This window comes from Parus major, chromosome 2 (genome assembly GCF_001522545.3).
Source record: "Parus major isolate Abel chromosome 2, Parus_major1.1, whole genome shotgun sequence".
Classification (NCBI taxonomy): Eukaryota; Metazoa; Chordata; class Aves; order Passeriformes; family Paridae; genus Parus; species Parus major.
In genome coordinates this window covers 17,048,988-17,076,840 of record NC_031769.1, presented here as the reverse complement: position 1 = coordinate 17,076,840, position 27,853 = coordinate 17,048,988, and the positions used below count along the sequence as shown (strand labels likewise).

General features: G+C 40.4%; 1 protein-coding gene across 23 annotated transcripts in view; it reads left to right on the top strand.

The window, feature by feature from the left end:
- Positions 1-27,853, top strand: part of KIAA1217 (KIAA1217 ortholog) — a 332,941-nt gene that overhangs the window by 228,403 nt on the left and 76,685 nt on the right. For 13 of the 23 annotated variants that reach the window (XR_001519306.3, XM_015617303.3, XM_033511505.1 and 10 more), the window contains 3 exons: positions 165-245; positions 9,626-9,821; positions 25,789-25,987. Coding sequence is in view for 22 of the 23 variants with exons in the window: in XM_015617303.3 (XP_015472789.1) it covers positions 165-245; positions 9,626-9,821; positions 25,789-25,987 (476 nt within the window). In the remaining variant the exon portion in view is untranslated. The remainder of the gene's footprint in view (positions 1-164; positions 246-9,625; positions 9,822-25,788; positions 25,988-27,853) is intronic. The other 10 variants (XM_015617304.3, XM_015617299.3, XM_015617320.3 and 7 more) reach the window with 2 other exon arrangements.

Sequence of the window (27,853 nt, the reverse complement as noted above, 5' to 3'; positions counted from 1 at the left end):
TTCTCTTCTCTTCTCTTCTCTTCTCTTCTCTTCCTCTCTTCCCTTATTCAGTATACTTTCAGTATGTATCAGTTATTCTTTTTTAATTTCTATTGTTCTCCTTTTTCTTTTCCTGTTAACAATTATCTCTCCCCCTCCCCTTCTTTTCTCTCTTTGATCCACAGGTTTTGCAGTGCATGTTGGTCTCCCTTCATTCAGAACTTGACATTCAAAGGTACATGATGAAAATTGAATCCTCTCAGAGAGTTAGTACTGCACTTTCTTTTTTCTGCACTCTGCTGTGAATTGAGTTTGTTACCCTTTAATTGTGTGTCTCGCTTCACAACTAAAGTTCTCAAATAAATATGAATCTGCATGCTTTGTCTCTCTGTATTTCACAGCAATGAAGTATTATGCCTATAGATTAATTGCATATGGGAGTGCAATGCATGTGCGTCCTTTGACAATTTTTTTTAATTCTGACTTTTCCTTAATGGCATGATAGACATGAAGTTCTTGTATTACATGCTCTGAAATCCACCAAAATTCAGTGGGAGATCCTAGATAAGTGATTCCTAAACACTATCCAAATTCCAGCTTAGTATTTCGATTTATACGTACCTGGGACTGGCTTAGGTGGTAAAAGTGTTGCTGCAAAACTAAGGACAGCTCTGTGGGCAGAGCAATAAATATTTTTGTATTGGACATGCAAAAAATCTTAGTTCTGCAAGTTGCAGAATTACCTTATATACACAGTGTGTACCTCTGAAGTCACCTGTATCTCACCTTTCATCCTGTTGAGTTTCTCTTCCATTTCCAGATGGCTTGTAACGCCATACAGAGGGGATGTCTACAACAGCTGCCTTTTTCCCCCAGGGAGGCAGTGAGTGTGTACAGGCCCTGTAGATACACACAGTATAGATATGTAGATATACAAGCAGTAAGGCTTCTCCCTCCCTCACCAAGGTGGCCTCGAGGGAGGGAAAAAAGCAGAATAGCAAGGTGACAAGTTGGGAGAGAGGAGCAGCAGAAGTTTCTACAACCTTTCTCCTGCGGCAGCCCCCTAACTCTCCCAGGTGCCAGAGCAACAAGCTCTAGTAAGTGCTCCAACACGTTTACTTCCACGAGTAGAGGCTAAAAATAAGTCCATGGTGTGGGTGTGCTGCTGCCAGAGGCTGCTTCTCCCGAGCCATTGCTCCTGCTGGGGGCTGGCAGCTACACCCTGCCCGCAGACCTCGCTCCCACTCACCGGCCCCCACGTCGATGGTCTTTTGTTCGGGTATTTTTAAAATAGCATGTTAATGCAGAGCGCCTTCTCAGCTTGTAGAAACACAGAAAAACAGGTTTTTCCAGGATCACTGCATTGTGTTCCTTTGCTTTGGGAAACAGACACCACAGAAACAGACCCTCCTGTTTTCCTCAGGGACGTGTGTGGGAGAACAGGGATGGGTAAATAATCTTCTTGAATCAGAACTCACTATCCCCTAGGTACATTTAGGCATCTGGTATGTATTCTTTCACCCCCCCTTTAGTTTTTGCATGTGGTTTTAAGCATGTAAAGATCTTTCCCCTTTAATCAGCATAATGACAGTTTTTGTTTAAATCATCCCTTTTAATCTTCACAGTTCTCATGGCGATTTTGGGGATTGTGTAGGTAGGAGTTACCTCACCCGCTGCTGATGAAACGCAGCCATCTCCTGGATGGAACAAAGGGTCGTGCTGGGTTGTGAATACTTCACAGTAGAGTTTTTCAGGAGGGAAAAGAAAAATAGCTTCCAACTGAAATTGCCATAAGGTTTTAATTAAGACAAATGCTGATGTCCAGGCTGGAATTTATGGATAACTTATTTAAACAAAGTAATAATAAACTGAAGCTGTGGTGCAAGAATATGACAGAGACTGTGAAAGATGAAATTTTGCTCTGAGGAAAATTGATGGACCCATAGAAGCCTTTGCAGGGAAAAACAGTGAGGTGATCTGTGGCTTTTTTAATTTGACTCTCATGTATGAATACATTCCTCACATGACAAAGGATTAGAATAAAGCAGAGATAAATGATTTTATTGTAATGATTTCTTTCATTAAGTAGGACTTTTGCTTTATATTAGTGTGTGACTAATAGTTTTCTCTGTTGTTTTACTTCAACTTCTACCCTCAAATCTCGGGCAGGCATTTGTAGAAAAAGAAAACCTTCGATTTGGACAGAAACATACTGTGAAATATTTTTACACTTTAATGCTGATGGCTTGGGGGTTTCTGATATTACACGTATTCCAAAGAGATGCCACAGCATGTTGCATATTTCAGTCTGGACTTGTCTGGACCAATTAAGCTGCTCTTAGACGAGTTGTTGAGTTCCTTAGGGCAGCATTTTCAAATGCAAGTTCCTGCAATTAAACATCTGAATAAGAGGTCTGGCAGCTTAAGTGCTGAGCACCTACAGCTTTTATTGCTCCTAATGAATATCTTTACTATAAACACACAGCTTTCCTGAAAAACAGGTTTCAATTTATCTAGGTGCTTACAGTTAAAAAAAATTAAGTTTGAAAACGTTGTTTTGTGTTAGTCATTTATAACGGAATTTCATGAAAAACTTTTTCTGCTAACTCTGGGGATCAACCAGCTGAAGAGCAGGCCATGGTCTTGCCAAGGGGAGCAGCCTGTGGATGTTCTGCTCGGTGATTCAGAGCACTCAGGATTAAAAGAAAATAGTTTTGGCAGCTTGCCACAGCAGGGAGCACGCAGCTGGCCACCAACAGGAGCTAGCAAGTCTCGTGGGAAAACGTGCAGATTTTTAGGATGATTTGAATATCATTACAACCTAAAAATATGGCAGATAAACTCTGTCACATCATTAGACATACTTTTTTTTCTCTAGGTGGAAGAAACTGGGGTCAGTATCAGTGAATACAGAGTGGTGATAAAGATCCTGTCATAAGCAGAGAGGATTTTTGCCCTAAAATAAATTCACTAAATTGAGTAAAATGGCCATTCGTTGGAGCATCCTGACCCTGTCACTGCGACGGGGGAGTGCGTGGCTGTGACTGAGCACTACTGGTGCTGATGGCTGAGTTATCTTCCCCTCCTCATTCACCATGGGAGGGAGGAGGAATGCTTTCTTTTACCTTACTTGGAAAAGTTCTTCTGGGTCTGTTTCCTCCCTTTCTGAGAGTACGAGCAGATCTGCTCCGGGGCAGTACCTCAGGTTCGCGGTACACCGAGTTCATTGCTTTGCTCAGTGACCGCCCGGCAGGTGGCCAGGGGAGGGCTGTGTGCCCTGTGTTCTGCTGGCATCACTCCTGGGTGAGTATGGCGAGCTCAGGCTTCCCTCGGGACCGCCGGCGGCAGGAGGAGGCCGGCAGTGCTGTGGAGAAGGGGCAGCTCGGGCAGCACCCAGCGCAGAACATGCCTCCAAGCCAAGGAGGCTCCAGGCAAGTGGGGTACCTTGCTTCAGTGCTAGGGTGGTGGGCAGCCGTGGCTCAGGCACAGGCTTTCTCCTCATCAAAGAGGAAATAATTCTGGCCATTCATACCATGGAAATCGATATTGCCACCAAACCGAGATGCTTGTGAGAAAGAACCGGCTTTGTAACTCTTATTGATTCAACAGAAAACAGTGAAAAGTTTGGCTTCAGAATAGAGAAATGAAAGCTGGAGACATATGCTATTCTATGAGCAGGCATCAGGGAAGAGCTTAACTAACTCCTACAGGATCTGCAGGTGGGCAGGTGGGCAGCTGCCCTTCCACTCTCCTCAGCTCTGGAGGATGCTGGTATGTGCCCGCTCCTGCTGTGGTGCCATTTCCAGCTCACAGCGTCCCAAAGAAAGATACCATAGATTTTAACATCTTGTAATGGTGAAAAAGCACCAAAAGCACAGAAGTGAGCTTGTCACGAGAGGTGGTTTAATGTTGCATTCAGCTGCTGAGTCATCTCCCTACCCCCAACTCCCCCGGTGAGACAGAATATCCAAATACATCAGTTGAGCAGAGGTAATATGAACTTCAGTTTATACAGACATGTATAAGCATTTAACTTTTCTGAGAAAGTGCTGTGGAAAAATATGGAAAGTGCTTAAAAACAGATAGTATGGGTAGTATTTGCTTTCTCTTCAAAAGTAATGTGTTGCTAATAGCATGTCCAGACAAGTAAAACCCTGTTGTTGCATCAATGTGGAAACCCAAAGACTCTGTCTGTGGAAAAAGCAGATCCATCTTTCAGACAACAATAATGTGGATCTAACACAAATACAATGAAGAACTATCATTGCAATAGTAAGAATTCGTGTGCTGTGTCAATACTTTAGAGTTAATAAATTCATCATACATGAAACACAGCCTGTTTATATGCCTATTTGCAGTCTGTGACATATCCTATATCCATCTTTGGCACGTGGCACAGGACAAGTAGTTTACTTGAAAGTCAAGAAGAGTAGGCTTCCATTTTTCTACTAATTTTTCCTCTCTATGTGAAATGTCAAGAAGACTCTTAAATGTGGGGAAGGTGCCTATGCTATGTTCTTTAGAGTACATTATTGGAAAAATATATTTTACTTCCTTGGTTTTATTTTTTGGTGTCTTTGTTTACCATTTGTACACTGCCAGGAGTGCTAGCAACATCCAAGATATATAAGATTCTTCTGCTGAATAGATAAGCTTCTGTCAAGATAAGGGTTAAGAAAGTTCCAGGAGACAAGAAATAAAAAGTAGGAATTGATCAAGAGATTAAATTAAAACTCTCTTCAGGTTATACAATTTTTATTTTTCTTTTGAGTTCTGTTTTGTCTATAGAAATGTGTGAAGCAAATTTTCAGGAGAAAGGAAAAGAGAGAAAAAAGGTTTCTGTTATATAGATTAGTATAAAAAATAATTGGAAATGAAGTTGAGCATAGAAGAACACTATGAAGAGCAGAAACATAAAACCAGCTAGAACAAAAGCATGAGAGGATTAGTGTGGACAAATCTGAGCAGAGGACCAGAAGCAGAGGCATGCAGAAAACTTGATGAAAATCTCTGGTACTCCATGACTGCCCATTGCATTGGCATCTCTGCAGAATTTCACTTTTCATTATTCAGGTACTTTCAGACTTCATTCCTAATTATTTGCAATTTTACTGCATTTAAAAAGCCTCGTACTTTTTTCCTTTATTTTTTTCTGGGTCAGTGGAAGGACTAAAGCAGATGTACTGAAAGTGTATTCTTTTGCCAAGCTGTAGCAGGTAGATGTCAGTCATGAGGCATGATTAACTACAGTTTTAATTCTTTGTCAAATCCCAGGAGTGGTTGAAAGATACTGGATCTTCTGTAATTGCTAGTTCCATGTGCGATACTTCAATACATACCCTGAAAAGGTTACAAGGATCTAGATAGTATAGTATATCCTATAGTGTATCTAGATATTAAAATTGTATATCCTAAGTAAAAGAGTTATCAAAAAGCACTGAGTAATTACATGTAAGTTTGCACCAGAATTGTCCGTCCTTATTTTGGCCTATCCTTTCTGATGATGTTGTAACCCAGAACTAGCACAGGCAACATCTTTTATCAGAGAAGTCCTTAAGGAGGGTCAGCTCTACTCAGCTGGCTGAAAGATGAGCCCTGTAGCACAAAGAAACACGCTGGGGAGTGCCTCTTAACATACGGCTTGGGGGGAAAGACCATGGCTGACTGAGGAAATGTAACCTAACTGGTCTTGGCAGAGCGGGGAGAGGGACCTGCTGGCTCATTCTGAACCTCCTTCTGTTTTCTGCCATTTATCCCCGAGGTGGCTTGGAATGTGCCTTCATTTCCTTGGGTTTGTCTGCCTCTGTGGAGTATCTATTTACACATTTTAATTTTGGATAATGCTGTTCCTTAGTGGGCATATCTTGAGTTTTCTTCTCTGTTAGATATTTCAGGGGTTTTTGCTACAGCACTGTTCTGGCTCACAAAGCAGCAGTCTAGACTATGACTCTCATAGGGTACTGTTGGGTCCTGAAACGTTGACTATTGGGGTCAACATTTATTTTGTGAAAGCTTGTACTGTGTGCTAATTCCTGAAAAGTCCTTAAAATTATACTTGCTGTGGTATTATTTTAAGCATTTTAATATCGGTGAACATTCAGAGGAAAAAATAAAATATGGCATTACTTATTGTTTATTTGACATTTGTCTTATTTTTCTTATTTGATATTAGAATCAACATCCTGAATAATTGTTACAAGGTCAGATAATGCTGAAGGTTTCTGCATTGCTTTCTTCAAAAATCTTTACAAGTACTTGTAGCTACAGCTCTGTAAATGTTGCTGGTTCCTTTGCCTCTGTGTGGGTTGGTTTTCCTAAGATGTCATTCCTAGGAATCCACTTGATTATTAAGTAACATCCATCCTAGTGCTTATTGCCAATAATAAAAATGCTTTCCTATCAAATACCCACTTGTATGGCTCAGTTACTTGAATACCCACTGTTGTTGCTGAGTTTGGGAATTTTTTTTAGGATCTGTTTAAAATTCAGAATCCTGGAATGTAGTGTTTACAGGAGTTGAGCATGACAAATAGCTTGGAGCCTTTCATGAACTGTATGTGTATATTTGGTGGATCTCATTTATAGCTTGCATTGGCTTTATGTTTGTGTCACTCCACTTACCAGAGTGGAACTCCTATGGATTTGAGCTGGTGGATTAAGAGGAAGACTGGGCTTTGTATCTGAGCAGAATCCAGGCGGTGCCTCTGGATTGCTGCAGTATTGATGATGAGAAATGAGGGCTGCCGAAAAAGGATGGTTTTTAGTGTGATGGGTTGACCTTGGCTGAACACCAGCCACCCACCAATCCACTCCATCCCACCTCTTCTGCTGGAGTGCAGGGGAGAAAATAACATGGAAAAATGTCACGGGTTCAGATAAATTCAGTTTAGTAAAGAAAAAGCAAAGGCCACACGCAGAAGCAAAAGTAAACAAAGTATTCTCTAATCCCCATCAGCAGGTGATGTCCAGGCACTTCCCAGGAAGTGAGCTTTCAGGCTCAGTACACGTACCAATTGCTCCATAGGACAAATGTAGTAACAAATGGTCACTTTCCTCCTCCTTTTTTTTAACCTTTATTGCTGAACAGTCATCAAATGGTATGGAATATTCCTTTGGTCAGTTTGGGTCAGCCCTTCTATTTCCTCTGCCAAAATCTTGCCCACCCACAGCCTCCTGGGTGAGTGAGGGAATGTTGGAGAGAGCCTTGATCTGTGCATGCCCTGCTCAACAGCAGCAGAAATAATGGTGTGTTATCAACACCTTTCTAGCCACTGATACAAAGTAAAATGCTGTGAGGGTTGCTCTTGGGAAAATTAGCTAGACCCAACAGATTCAGCTACAGTAATGATATCATGTCATCTGTGGTGATCTGGGATGCTGTGTCTTACGTCCTACAGCATTTCCCCAGGGACAGCTAAAGAAACACAGTGTCACTGAGATTGTCTCCATCTGTGCATTGACAGGACACGCTGGGCAACTGCTCAGCTAAATCTGTGTGTGTTGGCTTTGGTAATGAAGTGTCCCCTTACTGCTCAAATATGCATCTGTTCATATTATCAATGAACAACATACATGCAACTGCATGCCTCAAATGACATTTGGGGATTATTTTATTATAAATGGAAGAGAAAAAATAAGCAAAAGCAAAGCAAAATAAGCTTGATCCATACTTTCATATGATCAGTATATATATATTTTAAAGAAACAGAAGGAATTTCCTTCACAACAAACTCTGAAACTACGGACCTTTTGCAAGTTGATTTTGTTGCTTTACATCTTTTTTTCTTTTTTGTTTTTCTTTTTTTTTTTTTTAAATCTTGTTTTACTTTTGGTCATGGTTTTCTTGAAAGGGAGAACTATATGCCTTCTAGTTCCCTGCTAATGGATTTATACAGATAAGTTTTTAATCAGCACAAGGAGCTACAGAGCTTGTCTCTGTAGAGAGAGAGTAATGTCTTGGCTTGGGAGTACTTCCGTAATACGCCTGTGTAAACAAAATACTTCATCAGTGATGGTTCACAAGCCATTTTGGAAAGCTGAATGAAGAAGTACTGACTTATCAGATTCTTTTCTGTGTTTGCAGGTCACTTGTCACCTCTGTAACTTTTCCGGCACAAGTCCCTGTATTTACAACCTGCAGACTTGTGCTGACCATGTCAGAGGCACTTCAAAGCATACTTTAGAACAAATGTTGTTAGCTTTAAGTCCTGCATAAAATTCAATGCTCTTGAACAATTTCATTGCAAGACAGATAGTACCTACTATTTTAATATTAGCATTTAGAAAGTGAGAAGTTCTGGAGGACTTACTTTCTTGTGAGGTATGTGTAATCATTGTAATTTGTGAGCAACTGCACAGCTTGGCAAGAACAGCCCTCTACAGCAAGATAATGAAAATGTAATAAAAGTTGAAGTTCTTCATACATTCAAAGTCACATAAGGAATATCATGTGATGCATGCTATTGCTGAAATGAGCTCTCTTCATTTAACTTGACAAACCACTGAAAGAAACAGACGTCAGCAAGATTAGTTAGCTTAGCATTCCAGAAAGAAGCATAATCTTTGGATCTTGACAGCATCTTCAAACCTTGAGTTGAAGCTGATTTTGATACAGGGGATTTTTAACATAATAGCATCTGACCTTAAATGATAGGGGAGAGAAAAACATGTAAGTTTAATGACATCTTGTGCCTGGTGCTGATTATAGACATCTATAAAGTTCATATTTACATACCGGCTTTGGAACCTAGTAAGCTTGCTTTGCTTTGAATTTCTGCTTTGTATGTTCCCGTTTGCTGTGATATGGTTTGATTGAGAAAGACGAGGAAATTATTCTTCCAGAGTAATAATACATGTGGTTGTGAGGAGGTTTCACTACACAGTATTGAGTATGCTTCTTAAAGCAACCCCTTTTTGTGGAAAGGGCTTATAATGTCATTTATAGTTTGCAAAAAATGTTCAGGACATTTTATTTCCTATTGAGTGTGTTTTTATTAGGCAGATCCTACAGTGAAGAATTGGTAGAAATGCATAAATGAAACCATATCTCTCCCCTGCTGGAAGAGTTGGGGTTTTTCCCAGCAACTGTGTTTAGCAATTTACTAGTATGATTTCCCAGTAAAAGTCATAGTTAATTTGGTCAGGTAATGAAGACAGCTCTAATTTATGCTGGTGCAACAAAAAATAAAGTAATTGTTTGTGATTTCAACTAGAAATGTTGGATGGCTATTTTGGCTTTGCTGCATGACCTGGACCTTGCATAGATGGCACAGCAGAAGAAATTGATAGCTTTATAAATCCATTACAGTATTGCTTTTCAGAGGATTTTTCTTAGCAGACTTGATAAAATTAGAGGGGGAGTATGTGTGTGTGTTTGTGTGGACAAGGAGAATGGCATTACTGTACATCTCCTCAGCACATGTCTTATCCTCAGGGCCTTGTTAGAAACAAATTTGCAATGTGGATATGCAACCATAAAAATTGCAGCAGAATGTCCAAGGATACTTTTCCTAAATAATCTACACAGAAGTGACCTCCAGCATATCAGTATTTGAAGAAGTTTGGACTCCTTCCTTCTTTTCTTTGATTTTTTTTCCTCCCACACTCTGGTTTTGGTAGACTAATAAAGAAATACTCTGTTTTGCAGACAAGAAGCCCGAAGCCATCTCAGAGCCCCCAGTCCAATTTGGGTGACCACACAGAACACCTCTCTGAAGCATCTGCTGACTCCTTAGAGGCCATGTCTGAAGGTGATTCTCCAACCCCCTTTTCGAGGGGCAGCCGCACGCGGGCAAGCCTTCCCGTTGTGCGGTCAGCAAACCAAACGAAGGAAAGATCACTGGGTAAGAGCCTGCTTCAGTCCTTCTCTATTCTGTACTTAGTCTGTTTTTTCCATCTGTGTATTTTTCGTGTCAGGTTGCTCTTTTTGGGATGGGATACTGAGTAACTTGGGTGAATGGTGGAATTATTTTCATAAGATCTGCAAGTGGGATGGGAGCATAGTAGACATGCAAGGAGGGAGATGCAGGCCCTGTCATGAAATGCTGAGTAATGGTTAAAACCCACTGTTGCAAACACTTCCTGCCAAGCCTGCACGGTATTTGGCAATGAGCTTAATACAAGATTGTACCCTCATTTTCAGACAGGAGACAGAGGCTTTGTCACTTTGTCATCTCTTCAAAACCAGGCTTAGTTGAAAGAAACCTAGAGATATTGCTTTAGAAATCCATCTTACTGAAAAGGTTTGTATTTGTGTGGTGGTAGCTTTCCAGGCAGAGGATTTGAGTGGATATGTTGATGGGGATGCCCTTTACTTTGGGGCAGTGCCCTTCCGTCTGCACAGTGACACGAGAGATGTGTCAGCACAGGTGGACAGCTCTGCTTCCTGCATTCTTTCCATATCTCAGGTTTGAATTCAGGCCAGCTGTGAAACAGAGCTCCTTTTATGATGGTGAATTTTGTCTGTGACTCTGCTCAGCTGATGGATGGTAGGACTAAGGCTGTTCTTTTGAGGGAAGACACCAGAGGGCAGTTAAAGTGTTGTGGGAAGGCACGTAACTCATGTGTGGATTGCTGAAGAAGGCAGGTTTTGCTCATAGGTAATAAACTGAAATGCTGCTTTCCTGTAGGCTCATCTCCCAATATAGAGAGTGACATAAATCGAAGGTCGGACTCATCGTACTGTGCTTGTAAGCTTGTCGTGGTGGTTTACTCATCCCTCAATAATCTAGGACAGTTTCTGACAAGAGTATTATGATATCTGACAAACACAACAAGTGTGAAGAAAACAGGGCTGGAAGAGGTTCTTTACTCTCCCAGAGCTGAAAAGTGAAGAGCAGTGGGGCTGGAAACAAGGAGCTGATCCCTGTCCATGTCAGCTCACAAAGTGGCTGCACTCCCACAATCTGCTGGGCCACTAATATGTTGGGATTTTGGGGGAGATATTTGTGATAGTTCAATCTGGATAAGATTTTGCTTTTGAGGTGTTTTTAAGAGCACATGTATGTTTATTATACATGCACTCTTATGTTTACTATACTATATTGCCTATAAATCACTGCTGGCTAGGGCATTCTCAGTATGGCTTACTTCACCCCAGAATTTTCTGTAAGACCTGTATTTGCTTCAGTGTGATGTTACATGGTTGAGCCTTTGGAACTCACAGTCCAGCCCCACTGTGTGGGCTGGGGACCCCAGAGCTGGGTGCAGCACTGCAGGTGGTGTCTCAAGAGAGCAGAAGGGCAGAATCCCCTCCCTTGACCAGCTGCCCACGCTGCTTTTGATGCAGCCCAGGACACATTTGACTTTCTGGGCTGTGAGTGCACGTGGCTGGATCATGTCCAGCCTCTCACCCAGCAGCACCCCCAAACCCTCTGGGCAGGGCTGCCCTCACTCTCTCCATCCCCAGCCTGTGCTGATGCCAGGGGTTGCCCTGACTCAGGGCACCTTGCACTTGGTCTTGTTAAACCACATGAGATTCCCACTTGCTCACTTCTTGAACTTGTCCAGGTCCCTCTGAATGGCATCCCGCTCCTCAGGCATGTCAACGCTGCCACACGGCTGGGTGTCATCTGCAGATTTTCTGAGAGTGCACTCAATCCCTTCATCTATGTAATTTTTGAAGATATTTAATAACATTGGTCCCAGTACAGACCCTGAGGGACACCACTTGTCCCTGATGTCCATTGGGACTCTGAGCCATTGTCCACCACCCTCTGGATGCAACCATCCAACCACTTAATTATCCATCTAACAGTCCACTCATCAATTCCATCTCTCTCTAATTTAGAGAGAAGGATGTTGTGGGAACCATGTCAAAGGTTTTTACAGAAGTCCATATAAAGGGCATCTGTAGCCCTTCCCTTGCCCACTGCTGTAGCAGCCCACCACAGAAGGCCACTGGCTTCATCAGACAGGACTTGCCCTTGGTGAAGCTGTGCTGGCTGTCCTGAATCAACCTCCTGTCCTCTATGTGTGTATGTGTGATCCTTCCCCCAGATGTTCTCAGCCTCGAGGTATCTTCAGCTTAGGGATTTCCTGGTTATGGTTTCTGCCTGTACAGTAACCATCAAAAGATGTCTCCTCCAGGTATTTGTTCAGACCACCTTTGATGAATCCCATGTAAATTTTTCACATCTTCCATAGTGCCTCTGTGACTTTGGCAGCAAGTTTCTGTTGGTTTACTGCCAACCACTGCTTTCCTGTTGCTGTTTTGTATTTGTTTATCAGCTTTAGGTTATACCCCCTAGTTCTTGTGTTGGAAGTGACAGCAAACATCAGATTGCTATCTGCTTCCCCAGGCCATATTTGATTTCCTTGGCCTGTCATTTCCCTCAGGTCATCTCTTCTCCAGCTGAGAAGTGCTGCTATAACCACTTGTTGCTCATCCAGAAACCATCCTGGACATCTGATTATCATTGCTGCCATGAAATTTTGCAGTTCAATAGTATCTTTGCTAAGATGGGAGGACCATGAGTTCACTGTTAAGTAGTTCGTTCTTAAACCCCTTTTTTAGCATCTCTTACATGTACTAAAATGTGTTGTCCAGGTCCTAATGGAAGATAGCCACATGAAGATACACTCTTTTACTTAATGGTCAGGATTTCACATCCTGCAAAACACCCTGTCTTTCATGTGCCAGAGACAAGGCCCCATCATGATGCCAGAGATGAGGTCCCATCATGTGCCAGAGACAGGCCAAATGCAGGAGAAAGAAAAAAGTAAACAAAAAGAGGGAAGCCAATGTAATATGAAGCATTTCAGTTGAGAGTTTTTAGATTTGAAATTAATTTCTCTCTGTATTGCAGGAGGGGTCACAGATATGTGTGTGACTTAAGGGATCATCATACTAGCCAAATTGGAGGTAATATATTGTCATCTGCCCACAATCTTTTTCAAGTTGTTCCAAGAACCAATTAATAACAAATAGGTTTTTTTAAAAAAAAGATAAAAAGTATTCCAAAAAGAGTTCAGTTTTATATTATTATTATTATTGTTACTGTTATGTGCATTTCTTTCATAATAATGTCCTTTTCAATCTCTTCTGTCACTGTGTTCTAACAACACCATCAACAATGTTCTGAAATTTTACTTTTGAGATGTTTTTCACGCTGTGGTCCTTTTTATTTCCAACTGTAAAAAAGGAGTTTTTATTTTTAAAAACCAGAAAACTGTTTATAACTTCAGTTTTAAAAGTGCTGTGAACATACTTGTATTCATATGATTTAAAATACTCTGTGTATCATCACCTCCCTTTACATATCTATTAATTTTTAAATTTAATATAATTTAAATAAAAATTATGTTTTGATCCTCAGCAAACATAATTTCAGTGAGGAGAATAATGAACTTTTGTAAACTTTTATTAATTTTACATTGTATGTTTCAATGCATTTTAGAAAACTGATGCTTTCTTTTTGAAATTCTAATTGTTCTGTGGGTTCCTATTTTACTAGCTGTATTTGAGTCAGTTTGTTTTCAAATTGTGGTCTGAATTAACATGGAGCCTGAGAAGGAATAACACAAATGCATTTTGGCTACCTCACTATCATGGGTTTGTCAGTCAGGACTAATCTAACAGGACATGGTATTCATGTGGAGCTGACCTAGAAAACAGTATTGCTATTGTGGGCCCATTTAAAATTTCAGCCCCAGCTTTTGAAATTAAGGTCTTTCTTGGCTAAGAAAACCAGAAATCAACACTTGCTTCATCATTGTGCAGCCTGGAGACAAAGCAAGATATTAAAATAAATGAATTCACTGTGCAAGAGAAAATTAAATGTATTTTAAAATACATATTTGAAAGCTGGGAGTTTTTCCAGTGAGATAACTGTGGGAAAAAAATTATCTAGCAAAACTGTCAGTGAGAATCAGCTGAAACCTGGAAAGTGCTCAAAAGCTTTCAGCAAATTTCACTTGCAATTTGCCTGGAGGAAGCAGAACCTGACAGGCATCCAGCAAGGTTACGCCAGCAGCCGCCTGTGCCCGCGCGCAGCTCGCTGCTGTCCCTGCTCAGTGAAATGAAGGCTGACAAGTATGTTCACTTGTGGTCTCTGGTGTGCTATGTCTGCCCAAAGAATAGGCAGCATCCTTTGTAAGGGCAGGCACTGGAATCCTGTGTGGTGATGGAGGGACCGGGGCAGTCGATGCCATGGGTACAGCCCAGAGGGGCAGGGCGAGATCACGATTGCAGCAACAGCTGTTGGTGCTCCTGCAGGATCAGGCTGTACACACAGGGTTGGATGAAGGAACAATATGGTAGGGGGAGATATCCATAAATGCACAAAGATTTGAGTTTGAGAAGTGACTAAGGAAGATGAAGCTTTATGGCTCAAGGGTTGCAATCATCTTTTTTGGGTTCCCTAGCCAGGGTGCCTGGCCACTCCAGTCCAGATGGATGAGGAGCAGAGGATGACTGGGCTTCCTGCTGGTAAACCTGCCTGAAGTTGGGTGATGTGAAAGTCCTCTTCAGAAATGTCTGAGCCTGCCAACATTTGCATTTGATTTGCATTTGGAGGGATTACATAAAGGAGTAAAATTATACAAATGTTTAAGGATTGGCATGGGGAGGGTCTTAAGCAATCATGGAGTGTCATGATTATTATTTATTAGCCCCCAAACCCAAGATTTGGCAGGCACAGATTATAGTGTCTGATTAATTAGTTTGCTGCCACCTTATATGGAAATGCCATTACTGATTATAATCATAACGCCTCGATCTTTTGCAGTATTTCTTGCAGATGTTTCTCAAAGCCTGTTAAAAAAGAAAGGGACACAGTGACAATTTCACTCATACCAAAACCTTTTCAGAGGGACAGATCATTGATTTTCAGCTGACAGTAGAAATAACTCTCTATTCATGTAGAGGCAAGATACTTTAAGACACCCAAAGAAAAATATAAATGCTAAAGGTAGACATATATTTGAGCTAATTAATTGTTACTTACTATTTATGAGCTAGAAATTAAAATAAATAGACATGTAAAATCAGACAGAAGATATGTGAATTACCACAGACTTTATATGAGAAGCCTGTGATTTGCTAGTAGTGTCACTGCCCTCTCTGATTCCTTAGGGCATGATTTAAGCCTAATGAAGTCAGCAAGAGCTTCAGTTTAATTCATGGGAGAGGAACTCCCTGGGAAGTGCATTTCAAGTTAAGGCTGAGTATAACTTTAATGTATTCAGTCATCTTCAAGAATTTTGTCTATCTTGCCTTTTATAGTATATACAAAGCAGCCAACATGCAAAAAGATCATGTAAATATTTGCTGTCATGGTCAGATAGCTTAACAGGGACTGACAGGTCTATAGGAAAAACAGCCTGAAACAACTAGTTCCAATTAACAAATTGAAGCACAGACCCTAGGAAATTATAATAGCTCAAGTCTTCCTTCCACTTTTCCTAGACTTTATTTTCTTTCCCATTTCTTCAGATTAGAATAGTGAAAGGTTTTGGACTTGGAAAGGAAAAACCACACACCTCTTATCTGACATGTTTTGTATCAAAAGAGAAGAAGAAGCTAAACAATGATACTGATCTATCAGAGTTTTTTCCATTTCACTTTTTGTCTCTACAGAATATGTGAAAGGCAGGTATGTGAAATATGTGACTTCCCAGGTTAGCACTTGTGCCCACAATTGCTGTTTACTTAAGAGGTTTTTTTCCTGTAATCAACTGTCTTGTGTGTACCTGAAAAAATGCTTCCAAGGAGCAAGATACGATTTAGTACATAGTGTCTCAACAGAGACACATTCTCTCTGCCACCAAAAAGCTGATATGCAGGATATTTTAGATGCTGTGTCACACTGGAGCTGAATTTTGTTGCAGCAGGTTGTATCAGCATAGATCTAATGGGCTCATTGCAGTGATACCAGAGCAGAAGACGTACAGTGTACTAAACAAACCCATTAGTTATGTAAATCTGTCTGTCACTGCTCTATCTGTTAAATGACTTTTGAATGCAACCTTTATTATTTATTTGCACTACATTAATACTAAAGGACCTTGAGCAAAAACAGTGCCTCACTGTGTTGGGTAAGGCATAGTGACAAAATACTCTTATTTTAGAATCTTGCAACATGAATAAAATCAGAATGAAAAGTGGTGAAGATAGTAGGAGAGGTAGAGTAATAAGTGTACAACCTGGATGAACTGAATAAAGCTATGTCAGGGTGGCAGCAGCTTTTCTCTTTATCCCAAATCTTGCCCTCACAAAATGTGTAATGTCTTTATCCAGCTCTACCATCACTTCATATTCTGATTTAGCAGCAGCAGTTTGAGCCTTCAGCATTTGGTGTCTGCTGGAAGACAGATTTGGCAGCTGGAGTAACTTGTGCAGGTCTCCTTCCTTCAGAGGATAGGAAGGAGGCCAGATGGAGTTGTCCCATGGGGTGTATCTAGCACAGGTGCTATCACTTGGATAAATTTGGCCTAATTTTTGTGTTAGATAAAATTTGTAAGTCTACTTCTAACACAGTAAGTCACACAAACACCAGAGCCTTCTATTTGACATGGGCATGCAAAGGAAAAAAGTGTATTGCAATTCCAGGCATTGTAAGAAGCCTAATACTTTGGCCAAGGAGAGAAGCATAGCCTGTCCCTCAGCACATTGTATTTAGGATTTGCTGCCAGGGCTGACAGCACATCCCTGAATGAGGATAGCTCTTGGGTTTAATCATTGCTCCCAATACTGGTTATATATTTAGGTAGTGATTCTGATGCATAGTTACTATGCTGGGCCTAAATTCAGGTTTCTGTTCCCTGAGGGAAAAAATGTAATCTCTGTGGTCATAAAACTGTCTCTTGTATTAGTTCTAGATCTCTTTTATGCATTTCTGGCTACGGAGTACCCAATTCAAGCAGGATAAGAGGATAATCACTGCATCAGAAGCTTGTTAATAGCCTACTGATTAGGGTGCTCTCTTGGGACAATAGGGGCAATGGTCTGAGCAACTCTAAAGATGGGAGCCCTCCTGGATTTTTTTTTAACTACTCAGCTGTTTCATAAGAGATAGGTGCTTGTACCGTTGCTTTTCCCAATTATGTTCTGTGATGAATAGACCATCTGTGGGTATGAGGGCAGAGCAGTGGGTGTTGTTTATCTTGGCTTTAACAAGGCCTTTCATATCTCTCTTTGCCTCCTTGTATGGGGAAGGTCGGGGTGGCCTTCAGGATGTGTAGCTGGCAGCTGGGCTTTAGCTGTGCTCCTCAGGGCTGCACACTGGGGCCAGTGAGTTTTGACATCAGAAACCTCGTTGTTGGGATGGAACAAACCAGCAGTAGGGTCAAGTCTGACACCCAGGTTTGAGAGAGGATTTGATGTGCTGAATAGTCTGATGGCCACTTCACTGGGACCCCATGAGAAATGGACTAGCTGGAACTTGATGAAACTCCAGAGAGGCAAATGCAGCCTTTCATCAGAGACAGAGCAGCCCTGCAACAATACTGGCAAGGACGGGTTGGCTTGGGAGCTGCTTTGCAGAAAGGACTTAGGGTATGACAGCAAGGTGACAGTGTGTTAGCAGCATGTCCTGGCAGCAAGGGAAAACTGCATAGCTGTCTACTGGAAAAATACAGCCAGCAGGTCAAGGGAAGTGATTATTCACCTCTTCTCATCATTTGTGAGGTTGCACTGTGTCCACTTTTGGTTCCCCAATGCATGAAAGATAATGACAAATTGGAGTGAGTCTAGGAAATGACCTCTTGGAATTATTCTTAATCATTCAAACTACGATCTTGGTTCCAAGATCCTGTCTCAAGTAGCTTGTGAGGACTTCACACAAAGTCAAGCTCACAGAGGTGAATTTTTGGTGGCCCTAACCAGCTGTGCTCTTAAATGCTGATGGCTCAACCCCTAAATTTGCTACTTACAGTAGTGAACTTCCTAGAAATAAAATAACTTCAGAAGTATTGAAGAGAATTCCTGCTGTAAATACAGACCATTTGGTAAATGGAGCAAAATTACAAAGGCATGCATGGCCTACATTACTTTAATGCTTCATGGCTATGTATTATTAAAATGGTCACATTCTGCCCTTGAACACATCAATTGTACCTCATTTAGTACTAAAAAACAGGGTTTATGAAAACAGTTATTACTTAAATAATGAGTTTGATACAGCTGATTTATACACAAAGAAAATACAATTGGGTAGGATCTCTCTTTATGTTTATTCAAGAGGAAGAACAAGTATTCCAAGAAATTTGCCTTTTTTGCTTTTTCCCATTTAAAAGTTTATAACAAAAATGCCCCTATGTAATGTACTCAACTGCAGTGGCCTTAAATACTTCACATATCTGAGTAGTCTTTGGCAGGCTCATCCTTGGAAAACTGCACTGGTCAGTTTGGCTTTGCCTGGGAGCCAGCAGTGGCTTACTGGCTTCCTCAGAGGTCAGGGGCTCAGCTTCTGGTGGATGAAAGCAGAGCCTGCATGGGCATGTCCTATGCCTGTGTGTGGGGATGCTAAACTGGTGAACTGAGAGAACATTTCAGTAAATGAACTGAAAGTGAACTGCAGTAAATGCAGCATGGCAGAACCTGCGGGGGCCCTCTGAAAAATAGCCCTGGTACATATGTATGTATATGTATCTTGTTGTATTTTTTAAAGCCTTTTTTCATTCAGTATCATACGGGTTTTGTGTTCTTCCAAGTTTGCTGGCATTGTTTTGTCAGTTCAGGGTATGAAAAAGCCGCCTGGATAATCAGTTGGGCCATTCTGTGCAACAGAATGCAATTATTGTCCAAAGGTCATCCTGCCAGAACATTGATTTCCACCTGGGGAACTAGGTTAAACTGAAATGTTCTCAGAATCTCTAGATGATACAAGTAACTGTTCACAGTAGATGAACATGCTGATACAGGTATATAGACCAAGTTGCCTTTTGGCAATAGGCTTTGTCACAGTTTTTATTAGGAATCAGATGGGGAAAACCATGAGTTTTCTTTAGGTAAAACAGTTGTCAATTTTCGTTTTGGATTTTACTTATTCTTTTTAGCCAGCTGAATGCATTTGTTTGTAGAAAAGTGGTGGTATTTTTGTGGCAGTTAAAAACCTTTATTTTTCATAACATTTTGGTAGGAAATCTATGTGACTACTGAGTTTTCCATCTGTCTTTTTCATTAAGTAACAAATTAAGTTTGTTAAGCGAGTCACTGTAAGTAGCAGAGAAGAATGAAATAGCAGTAAAATGTAATACTGGACTAAATTAAACAGTTCCTGTTTTTATTGAAACTGTTATCAAACAATAATACCTTGAACAAATCTCTTTAGACTATTGTGCAAAAAATTATAAATAAAATAAGTAATTGCTTTTATTCATTAAAATATCTACTTTTTTATTCTCTTAATACTTGAAGACAGCTAAGTACATTTATAGAACATTTTTTGAATGTGGATTACAGATTTTCAGGAGGGAGTACTAACAGAAGTTAATATGAGAGCTTCAGGCTAGAAATACCACAAGGATCATGGCAATGACCTCAGACTAGTTGAAATTGTGGTGAAATAGGAGAGTTAAGTCTTGAGGGTATGGAAAGTAAGAACTTAATATTGAGGAATTTCTTCCATGCTGCAAGAGTTGTTACTGTAATGAACTTCTGTCTGCATAACTTTGGCAGAATTTGGTGATATGTATTTGCTCTGTTTATTAGATAGCTGGGGGGAAGGAGGGATAGGGAACAGAGAACAATGTGGGCCTGTGCCATCCTTACAATCTTATATATGACAATTTTGCCAAAAGCAAAGGAAAAATGGAAGTATCTTGAAATCTTAGTAAAAGAAATTAAAATATTAAAAACTGCACTTTTGAGGAAAAACCTGGCCCCAACAAAACCAGTTATCATTGAAACTTTAAATATTATCCTTAGTCTTTAAAACTCATGCAAGTCTTAAGTAATGATTAAGTGTAAGTAATGACTAAGTGTAAGTAAGAAACAAGGATGCTTTTTCTCACTTTTGCTTGTTACCATTGCTGCTGACTTCAGCATGAGGGAATGTCCAGACAGTGACTCAATGGTAGAAGATCAAGCTAAAGCAGCATGAAAAGACAAAGATTGCCTATCTTCTCAAAAAGACATGGTTAACTGATGGCTAGTGGTAAAGAGTGAAATTAATCTAATGTCGTTTTCCCCATTTTAGTTATATCTTGCTTTGCACTTCGTATTTCAAGAAGGTCCAGAGCTTCCAATGCATCCAGATTTTGATTGCTGTAGTCTAATCTGCATTACTATTACTGGAAATTTTCAGATTCGACACAGAATTTCCAGAAGATACGTACAATAGCTGTGTTGGAAGAGAGTAGGATTGCCTTGTTCATGCCAGTGGTTTTTGGTTCTGTGGGAAGGTTTAAATGCTCCAGTGCCCAAGCTTCCTACACCAGCCAAATACAGATTTTATCATCAGCTAATACTTCTCTTTAGCTGGATTAAGGTATTGCCAAATGCCAGTAAGAAACTTCAGTGCAGAAATTTGCAAAACATCTTGCCTACAGAGAGGGAGTGCTGTAGCTTCACAGAAAAGAAACTCATGAACCCAAATGTAAGTTCTAACTGTATTTTATTTCATACCACTGAAGAGTTATTTAACTTTCTGCCTCAGTTTTTTCTTCTTTGTTATAAGAGAATTATGTGAGAAATCGTATTTTTCCATTTAAAATCCATTGTTTGAGAGAATGAACGGATACTTGTAAAGGTCACAGAAGAGGACACAATCTTGTTTGTTTACTTATTCTTGTTTTATCAGGCATGTAACTTTCCTCTCTTAAATAATGAATTTCTGAAGATAATTTTTGTTCTTTAAACAAAAGCTAATTGTGATTAAAGTTCTCCTAAGTATGTAAGCTGCCCTGCATGGAAGTCATTGTTAACAATGATAACGTGGTGCTTACTCAGGGTTAGGTCAGCACCCTGCATGTGATGGAGGTGCTGAGAGATGTGAGCTGGGCGGTTTTGTGACACCTGCATGACATTAGCTCTTGCCATAAGGAGTAAACCTTTGTCAGTTGTAACTCAGGAGCTGTGGTCTGATCAGTGGCTGCTGTGCCAACCCTGTTGTGGTTATGCAGCTCCTTGCTCTAAAGCCAGCCTAGACCCTGTGTGCTCAGGGAAGGGAGATTCACCATCGCAGCCCAGCAGCACTGTTTGAGCTGAATGACTTTTTGTGAATGTGGTGAGTGTGCCTGAGCTCAGAGCTGTGATGGCTGGAGGCACAGGAAAGCTGTGCTGGGCACCCCAACCCAGCGCTGATGGGCTCAGCCACCCGAGTCAGGTTAACTCTGCATCTTGCATTGCACCGTGTTGTGTTTCACATAGATCACCCCTGAGAGAAATGATGAAATATTTTGCACATTCTGCCACTGACCATTGATAGAAGCAGCAGAAAACACTGTATTTTGAAAGAGTTCTGTATGTAGGGAATGAAAGGGCAGTCATGTGGTGAGTTCACAGGATCATCATCAGATCTGGGTTTGATGCTTGTAAACCTTTCTTTGGACATGTTCTTTTGCCTTTTGGGTGTTTAATTTCCCTTATTTATATAAAGCATACTTCTTTCTTGACAGAAATGTTGTGAAGCAATTTGTTACAAAGCTTAAGTTACTAAGGCCTAGGTGTAAATGCTTTCTGCTGTGGCCTGTGTTTAAGTCTGTGGTCTGTTGCTTGTAGAGTGAAAAATGATCAAAAATTCCAGAGGTATTTCTGCAGCTAAGTTATACTACATGGCAAAGGGGATGGCTTAACATTATAGTTTGTGTTGTAGCTGTAGGATAGCACAGGGCTGGCAGTACCTAGGAGCTCTTGGAAGTGGGAGCCACAGCATCGTCTGACGTTAACATGGTGTTGTTACCTCATCCACAGTCATCTTCATACATGTTGTCCTAGAGTAGTGGGAAATTTCACAGTCCTTTTTTATTTGTGTTATATAAAAATGGACACAATCTTCATGTTTCAGGTAAATCCATTGTAACAGAAGTGTAAGTAAGTACAAGAGGGACTTGAGGGTACATGGAGACAGGAACATCCCCTGTGTTTAAATGTCTTTCCAGCAGCCTTGCTGACATATGTTCTGTACCTTAACAGAAACCATGCCTAAGTTAAATTCTATTTCTTCTTGCTTTAATCTCCATGGGAGTGATTTCTTCATGGAAGGTAAAACACCTCAGAACTCCAGCAGCTTGCATGAAGTGGAACCTGTGGGTATTATCAATGTTCAGAATTTCACCTGGGCAATGTGTGGAAAAAAAATATTGTGAATGATTTAACAAATGGATTTTGAGTCTCTTTATTTTGTCATGCTCAAAAAGGATTTTTAGAAGTACAGCAGTTAGTTGTGTCAAACAGGAAATGCCCTAAAGCTTTGCTGTATCATGATACGGATCAGACAACTCAAGAGGAAATACAATAGGTTTTTTTTAAGGGCATGTGATTTAAAGGTGGATAAAGAAAAAAAGAATTTATTATACCTTTGAAAATATATTTTCTCTCTCAAGTGAGATTGGGGTCAAAACATTTCTCCAAGTTGTATGTTTAAGCTGTCTGTTTTAAGATATAATATGCATATTTGCTTTGAAAAATTTAGGACTCAAGGACAAATGCACTTTTGCTTTGGATCAGTATTTTTGGGAGCATTGAAGCACAGGCAGAATTAAGACTGTTCTGCAATGATTTCAACTTGTGTAAGGAAGATTTTTCAACTCTGCCATGTATTCTGTGTTAATGGTTTCAGTAGCTCAATATTGAGTTTTAATGGTTTTAAAATGGTTTGAAATGTGGTTTTAATGGTTTGAAATGCAAAACTAGCATTTCTGCATTTTGTACTAACTTTGAAACTGGCCAGAAAAGAGAGTCACACCCAGCTGCAAAGCTGATATGCAAATCCTATCTTCCTAGCCAAAAAATCTTTTTTTTTTTTTTTGACACTAAATCCAAGAAAGTTTAAATGGCAAAACATAGAAGGTTCCTTATGTTTTTCATAAGAACTGAAAGCTATCATCAAAAATGTGTGTCTTTGCATACATTGGAAAAGTGAAATAAATGCAATCATTAACTTGTTTAATTTTTTTTTACAAATGTAACTAGTTTCTGAATCCTAAAAAGTGTTTAGCTGCATAGAATATTTAAGCACTAAAAATAAAATTTTACCTAGAAGAACATAAAGAAATAAATGATGTCTCAAATTATAATAAAAAGAGAAAAATAGTTTAATAGCTCATTAAATATTGCCATTAGAAATAAAAGGAATTCATAGGAAAACTCCTCTAAATCTTTGAAAGAAAACTAGTTTAATTTCAGACTGAAAAAGTTTTTCCAGACAAAAGAAAATGGAAATTTGTAGTAGGATTTATATGGAGTTTGATTGCAATATTAATGAAGGTATCAGCTCTTGATAATAATACGAAGATTAAGTTAACAGCTCTATTTTATAAAAGCAGCCTAATATTAAATAATAGTTAGGTAATACTGAGTAGTATGTTTAGTATTCAGGAAAGTTAACATCTTCCTTCCATAAGTGCAAGCACAATTATCTATCCACTGATTGTAGGAACATCTGACTGTTTCTGCCTTCCTTCATAGCAATTATGGACAACATAGGAACAAAAAATATTTAAGATAACGGGAGAGAGGTCTCAGCTTGAAATGACTTCTCTTTATTAATTGCCTTTGTATTCTAGGACCTCACCTTTTACCATTGCTTTCACTCAGTGTTTGTATCTCAGCACCATAAACTGTGTGTCCTGTTGCTGATGACTTTCAAGTGTGACTCACTGACTTGCCATCTAAATTTTGTGATTTTCTGAGATTTGCTGATGACTGATGGCAATTGCACTGAGGGCCTTGTGTTCCCTATCCTCCTGATTATAATGGTCATGGGAGAACAGAATTGCAGTGCATCTACACTGCAACTGCTGTTGTGGTGAATTCAGGTTGTGTAAAATGCTCTGCCAGGCTTTAGCCCACCTGTGTTAATTATTGGTTGATGAAAAGGCCTGGCAGCACAGAATCTTCCCAAGACTGGACAGAATCCAATAGAGGGTCACAAGGATTATTAACTTGGTTGGATGGAGCCTCTTTGCTCTGATAGGTTGAGAGAGTTGGGACTGTTCAGCCTGGAGAGGAGGAGGCTTAAAGGCAGCAACATCATCAATGTACAAAAGAACCTGAAGGAGGCAGGCAAAGAACAGCCAGGCTCTCTTCATTCATGCTCAGTGAGAAGGCCAAAGACAATAATCACCAAATGAAACATATGAGATTCCCCCTAATATCAGGAAACCGTTCTTCACTGTGAGATTGACCAAGCACTGACACAAGTTTCTCAAAAAGGCTGCAGAGTCTCTGTCCTAGAAGATATACAAAAACTATCTGGACATGGTCCTGTATGGCAAGTGCTGTAGCTGTCCTGTTTGAGTGGGGTGGGGGTGGACCAGATGACCTTCAGATGTGCCTTTCAACCTCAGCTATTCTGTGATTCTGTGATCTGTCATCTTTTTACACCACTTTGGAAGCTATACTTGCTCCATCTCATACAGACTGCAAGACAGTAAAGGTGTTTCCTCCTGGGACAATGCAGTGTTGTACAGAGACACCTGGCATGGCTCAGAAACAGCACAGTGCATTCAACTGGGCTTACCAGTCCCCATTTCCTTGCATCCAAAGTAGTTCAGCTGAACACTTGCTTCTGATTCTATTCCCTAGTGCTGTACATCGCAGGAAATTGCTCTGTTTAGTTGCAGTCCTATGGCAGCTTGTTTCCTGCTGTGCAGGTCATAAGAAACCTTCCCACACTGGAGATGCTCTTGAGAAGATCTCTTGGTTTTCTTTAGGAGCCAGACCCAACGTGGTTAGAATTCATCAACACCATCAAGTCCAGACTGATTTCTCCTGTTGATTGAGATGGCTCTTTCTGAGTGCTTTAGTCCTTGGAGGGCTTTGAGGTCATGATGGCATGGGACTGGGCTGTAGCAAAATACTCAGGAGCCACACTCATGCAGTGCTGGCCAGTGGAGTACAGGCTCCTGCTGGTTGTACAGGAATCAGCATAGGCTGGTCTGTATTATTCATGTTTCCATTACTGAGCATATCACAGCCTCCCATTCCCTGAAAATGGCTATATCAAAAAGGCGTTCTGTCTTGAGTGAATAAGAATGTCCATCTTTTGCAATTCAGCATCTAAGATTACTTATGTTTCTCCCTGAGTACTAAGCATGATTATTAAGTGCTGTGAAACTGAAAGGTTCCTAAATTGCTCTTGTTTTTTTGTGGGGTACCTCAGTTTTACTCCTGGCAGGAGTTTCACCTGAGGCTTTATGCTATATAATGCCAGAAAATTGAATTGTGAATATAAAATTCCTTGTGCTAAAATGAAAATCTTGGTTTTATTGATAAGTGTGAAGTTATGTAGAAGGAAAGCTGGGTGCTATAAAAGGATAAATTTTTTCCTATGCTACTTTTTTTAAAAGTACCTCGTGATTTACCAACAACTTCCAATACAGAGCAAACTTGGTATGTTTGAGATTTTCCATTAGGATTCGTAAGGTAAACTTCTGATTTATCTAACTGAAGTACACGAAGAGGCATCTCAGTACTGGGACTAGCACATTTATCAAGGCCGAACCATATCATTGTTCTGTGCTCTATTCCAATAGTCTGGTGAAAAGGAAAATTACATATGTGATTTATTTTTTAAAGAGTGTGCATTGTTTTTTCTCTTTTCATTATGGACTTGGCCTGTGTTCCAAATAAACTTTGAAACCAGGTCATTACTGTGCATTTAAGAATATGTATCTGTCTTATTTTTTATTAACATTTGCTTGCAGGTGTATTATATCTTCAGTATGGAGATGAAACAAAGCAGTTGAGGATGCCGAATGAAATCACAAGCACAGACACAATTCGTGCCCTTTTTGTAAGTGCCTTCCCCCAGCAGCTGACAATGAAAATGCTGGAATCGCCCAGTGTCGCCATTTACATCAAGGATGAGAGCAGAAACATATACTATGAGTTGTGTGATGTGAGGTAAGACATGGAATTATAGCTACTGGGTTTGTGGGGTTGGGTTTTTTTGTGTTTTTGGTTTTGTTGTGCACTTAGAGAATAGAAAAGAATGGGGTTGATAGGTATCTGACAGAGAGTGGCCTGACACATAAAGGCATGTTCAGTGGTATCTGAGTAATCCGGGAGGTCTGGTCTGACAATGCCTTTAGCTGTAGGTGCAATAGCCATTGCACAAGCCACTGATAAATGGCATGCCATGTTGAAATATTTGCATAATATACAAAGGTTCACATATTTAATATGTTTATTGAATTTTAAGAGACACAATCATTTAAAATGCAGAATACAGAATTAAATATTTACAGAAAAGCTGGGTTGTTTCTTTGCTGGGAGTGCAAAGCCTGATCTCATGAGCCTGAAGTAACAAACATGAATGTCACTGATGTCCTCACAACAGTGCCAGCTGAGCCATCTAACATAGCCAAATGTGGCACTGGTGACCACTGCTGCAGCCCCACCACCTTCCTGTTACATGTCAAGGTGCAGCAACTAATGCAGTAATTTCCCAGCTTGGTCAATAAATGGTTCACCTTTCTATCCTTTATTTTGTGGGAGTGCAGCTTCTTAATTAACCATGTTTCTTCTGCAGAAGTTCCAGGGTCTCAGGGTCCCTAGAAAGTCCCAAATTGTGCATAAATAGAGCTCTCAGGTACACCTCAGACATATTACACTTTATAAATAAAGTGATAAAAATGGACAGAGGAGTGTAAGAAGATGGAGAAGATCAGAAAAGCTGTTTTCTCTTTCTAGTCTGCCACTAATGCAGGAAGATTTTGCGGTGCAAGAGAATTGTACTGTCCTCTGCTGCCTTGTTTCTTCTGGAGAACCTGCGGCAAAAGTGTTCCTCCTTATCATGCTGTAGTTAAAAGAGCAAGTTGGAGCTTTTCTATCCCTTCCTCATCCAATTCCCCCATTCCTGTTCTTAATCTTTCAACAGCACCACACTCCATTTTCTCACCTCTGTCTTGCTTTCCTCAGGGTGTCTGCCCAGTGTCTTGCCATTAGCTAGTCTCTGGGATTTCAGTTTCTTTTAATCTTATTTGCTTTGCAGACTGCTACACCCCTGTTTGGTCACTGTAATGCCTATGTGAAGACCCATCTGAGTTTCTTCATCAAACATCATCATCTTTCAACATGTACTCAAGTTTCTTATACATCAGCTTGTTCACAAGATCAGATCAACTGATTCAGTCATGACAGGGGTTACTACATCTCTGTTGCCAAGTGCATTATTGCCAACCATCATCTAGCCCATTGGCTCCTTCTCTCTCCCTTTATCCCACCATCTTCCCTTGACTTTCAGACTAACAGTTTATGCCCTTGAGAATGCAGTTGTTGATTATCCTAATGCCACTCCACCTTTTTTTCCTTTGCTCTCATTGCAGGCGTCACTGTGCCAGCCTCAGGCCTGGCTCAATCCCAACATCTGTTTCCTCTGTTCCTATGCCTGTATTGTGGAGCATTTCTAGAGGAAATCCCACAACCCAGCTGACTTCCTCCATAACAAAATTCCCTCCTTCAGTTCTGCCAGCCTTCTCACTTAGGAAACCTCAGCAATTCCAGGTTAATGGAGTCCATAACATGCACTACCAGCTGCATTTTCACCACCTTTGAAATATGCTTCACAAGATCTTGTTAGTGTCTCCCCCCAGAGAACAGATGAAATGAAACATCCTTTTCCTGACCTTTGTGTGCCATGTCTTCCTTCAATCCTCTTCATCCTTTCCCTTAAACAGGGGAGGTTTCAGTCAGGTCTTTAAGCTCTCCATCTCCCTCAGAGGCTGCTCCATGTTCTTCTGTGCCTTACATCAGGCCATCATATTGCTT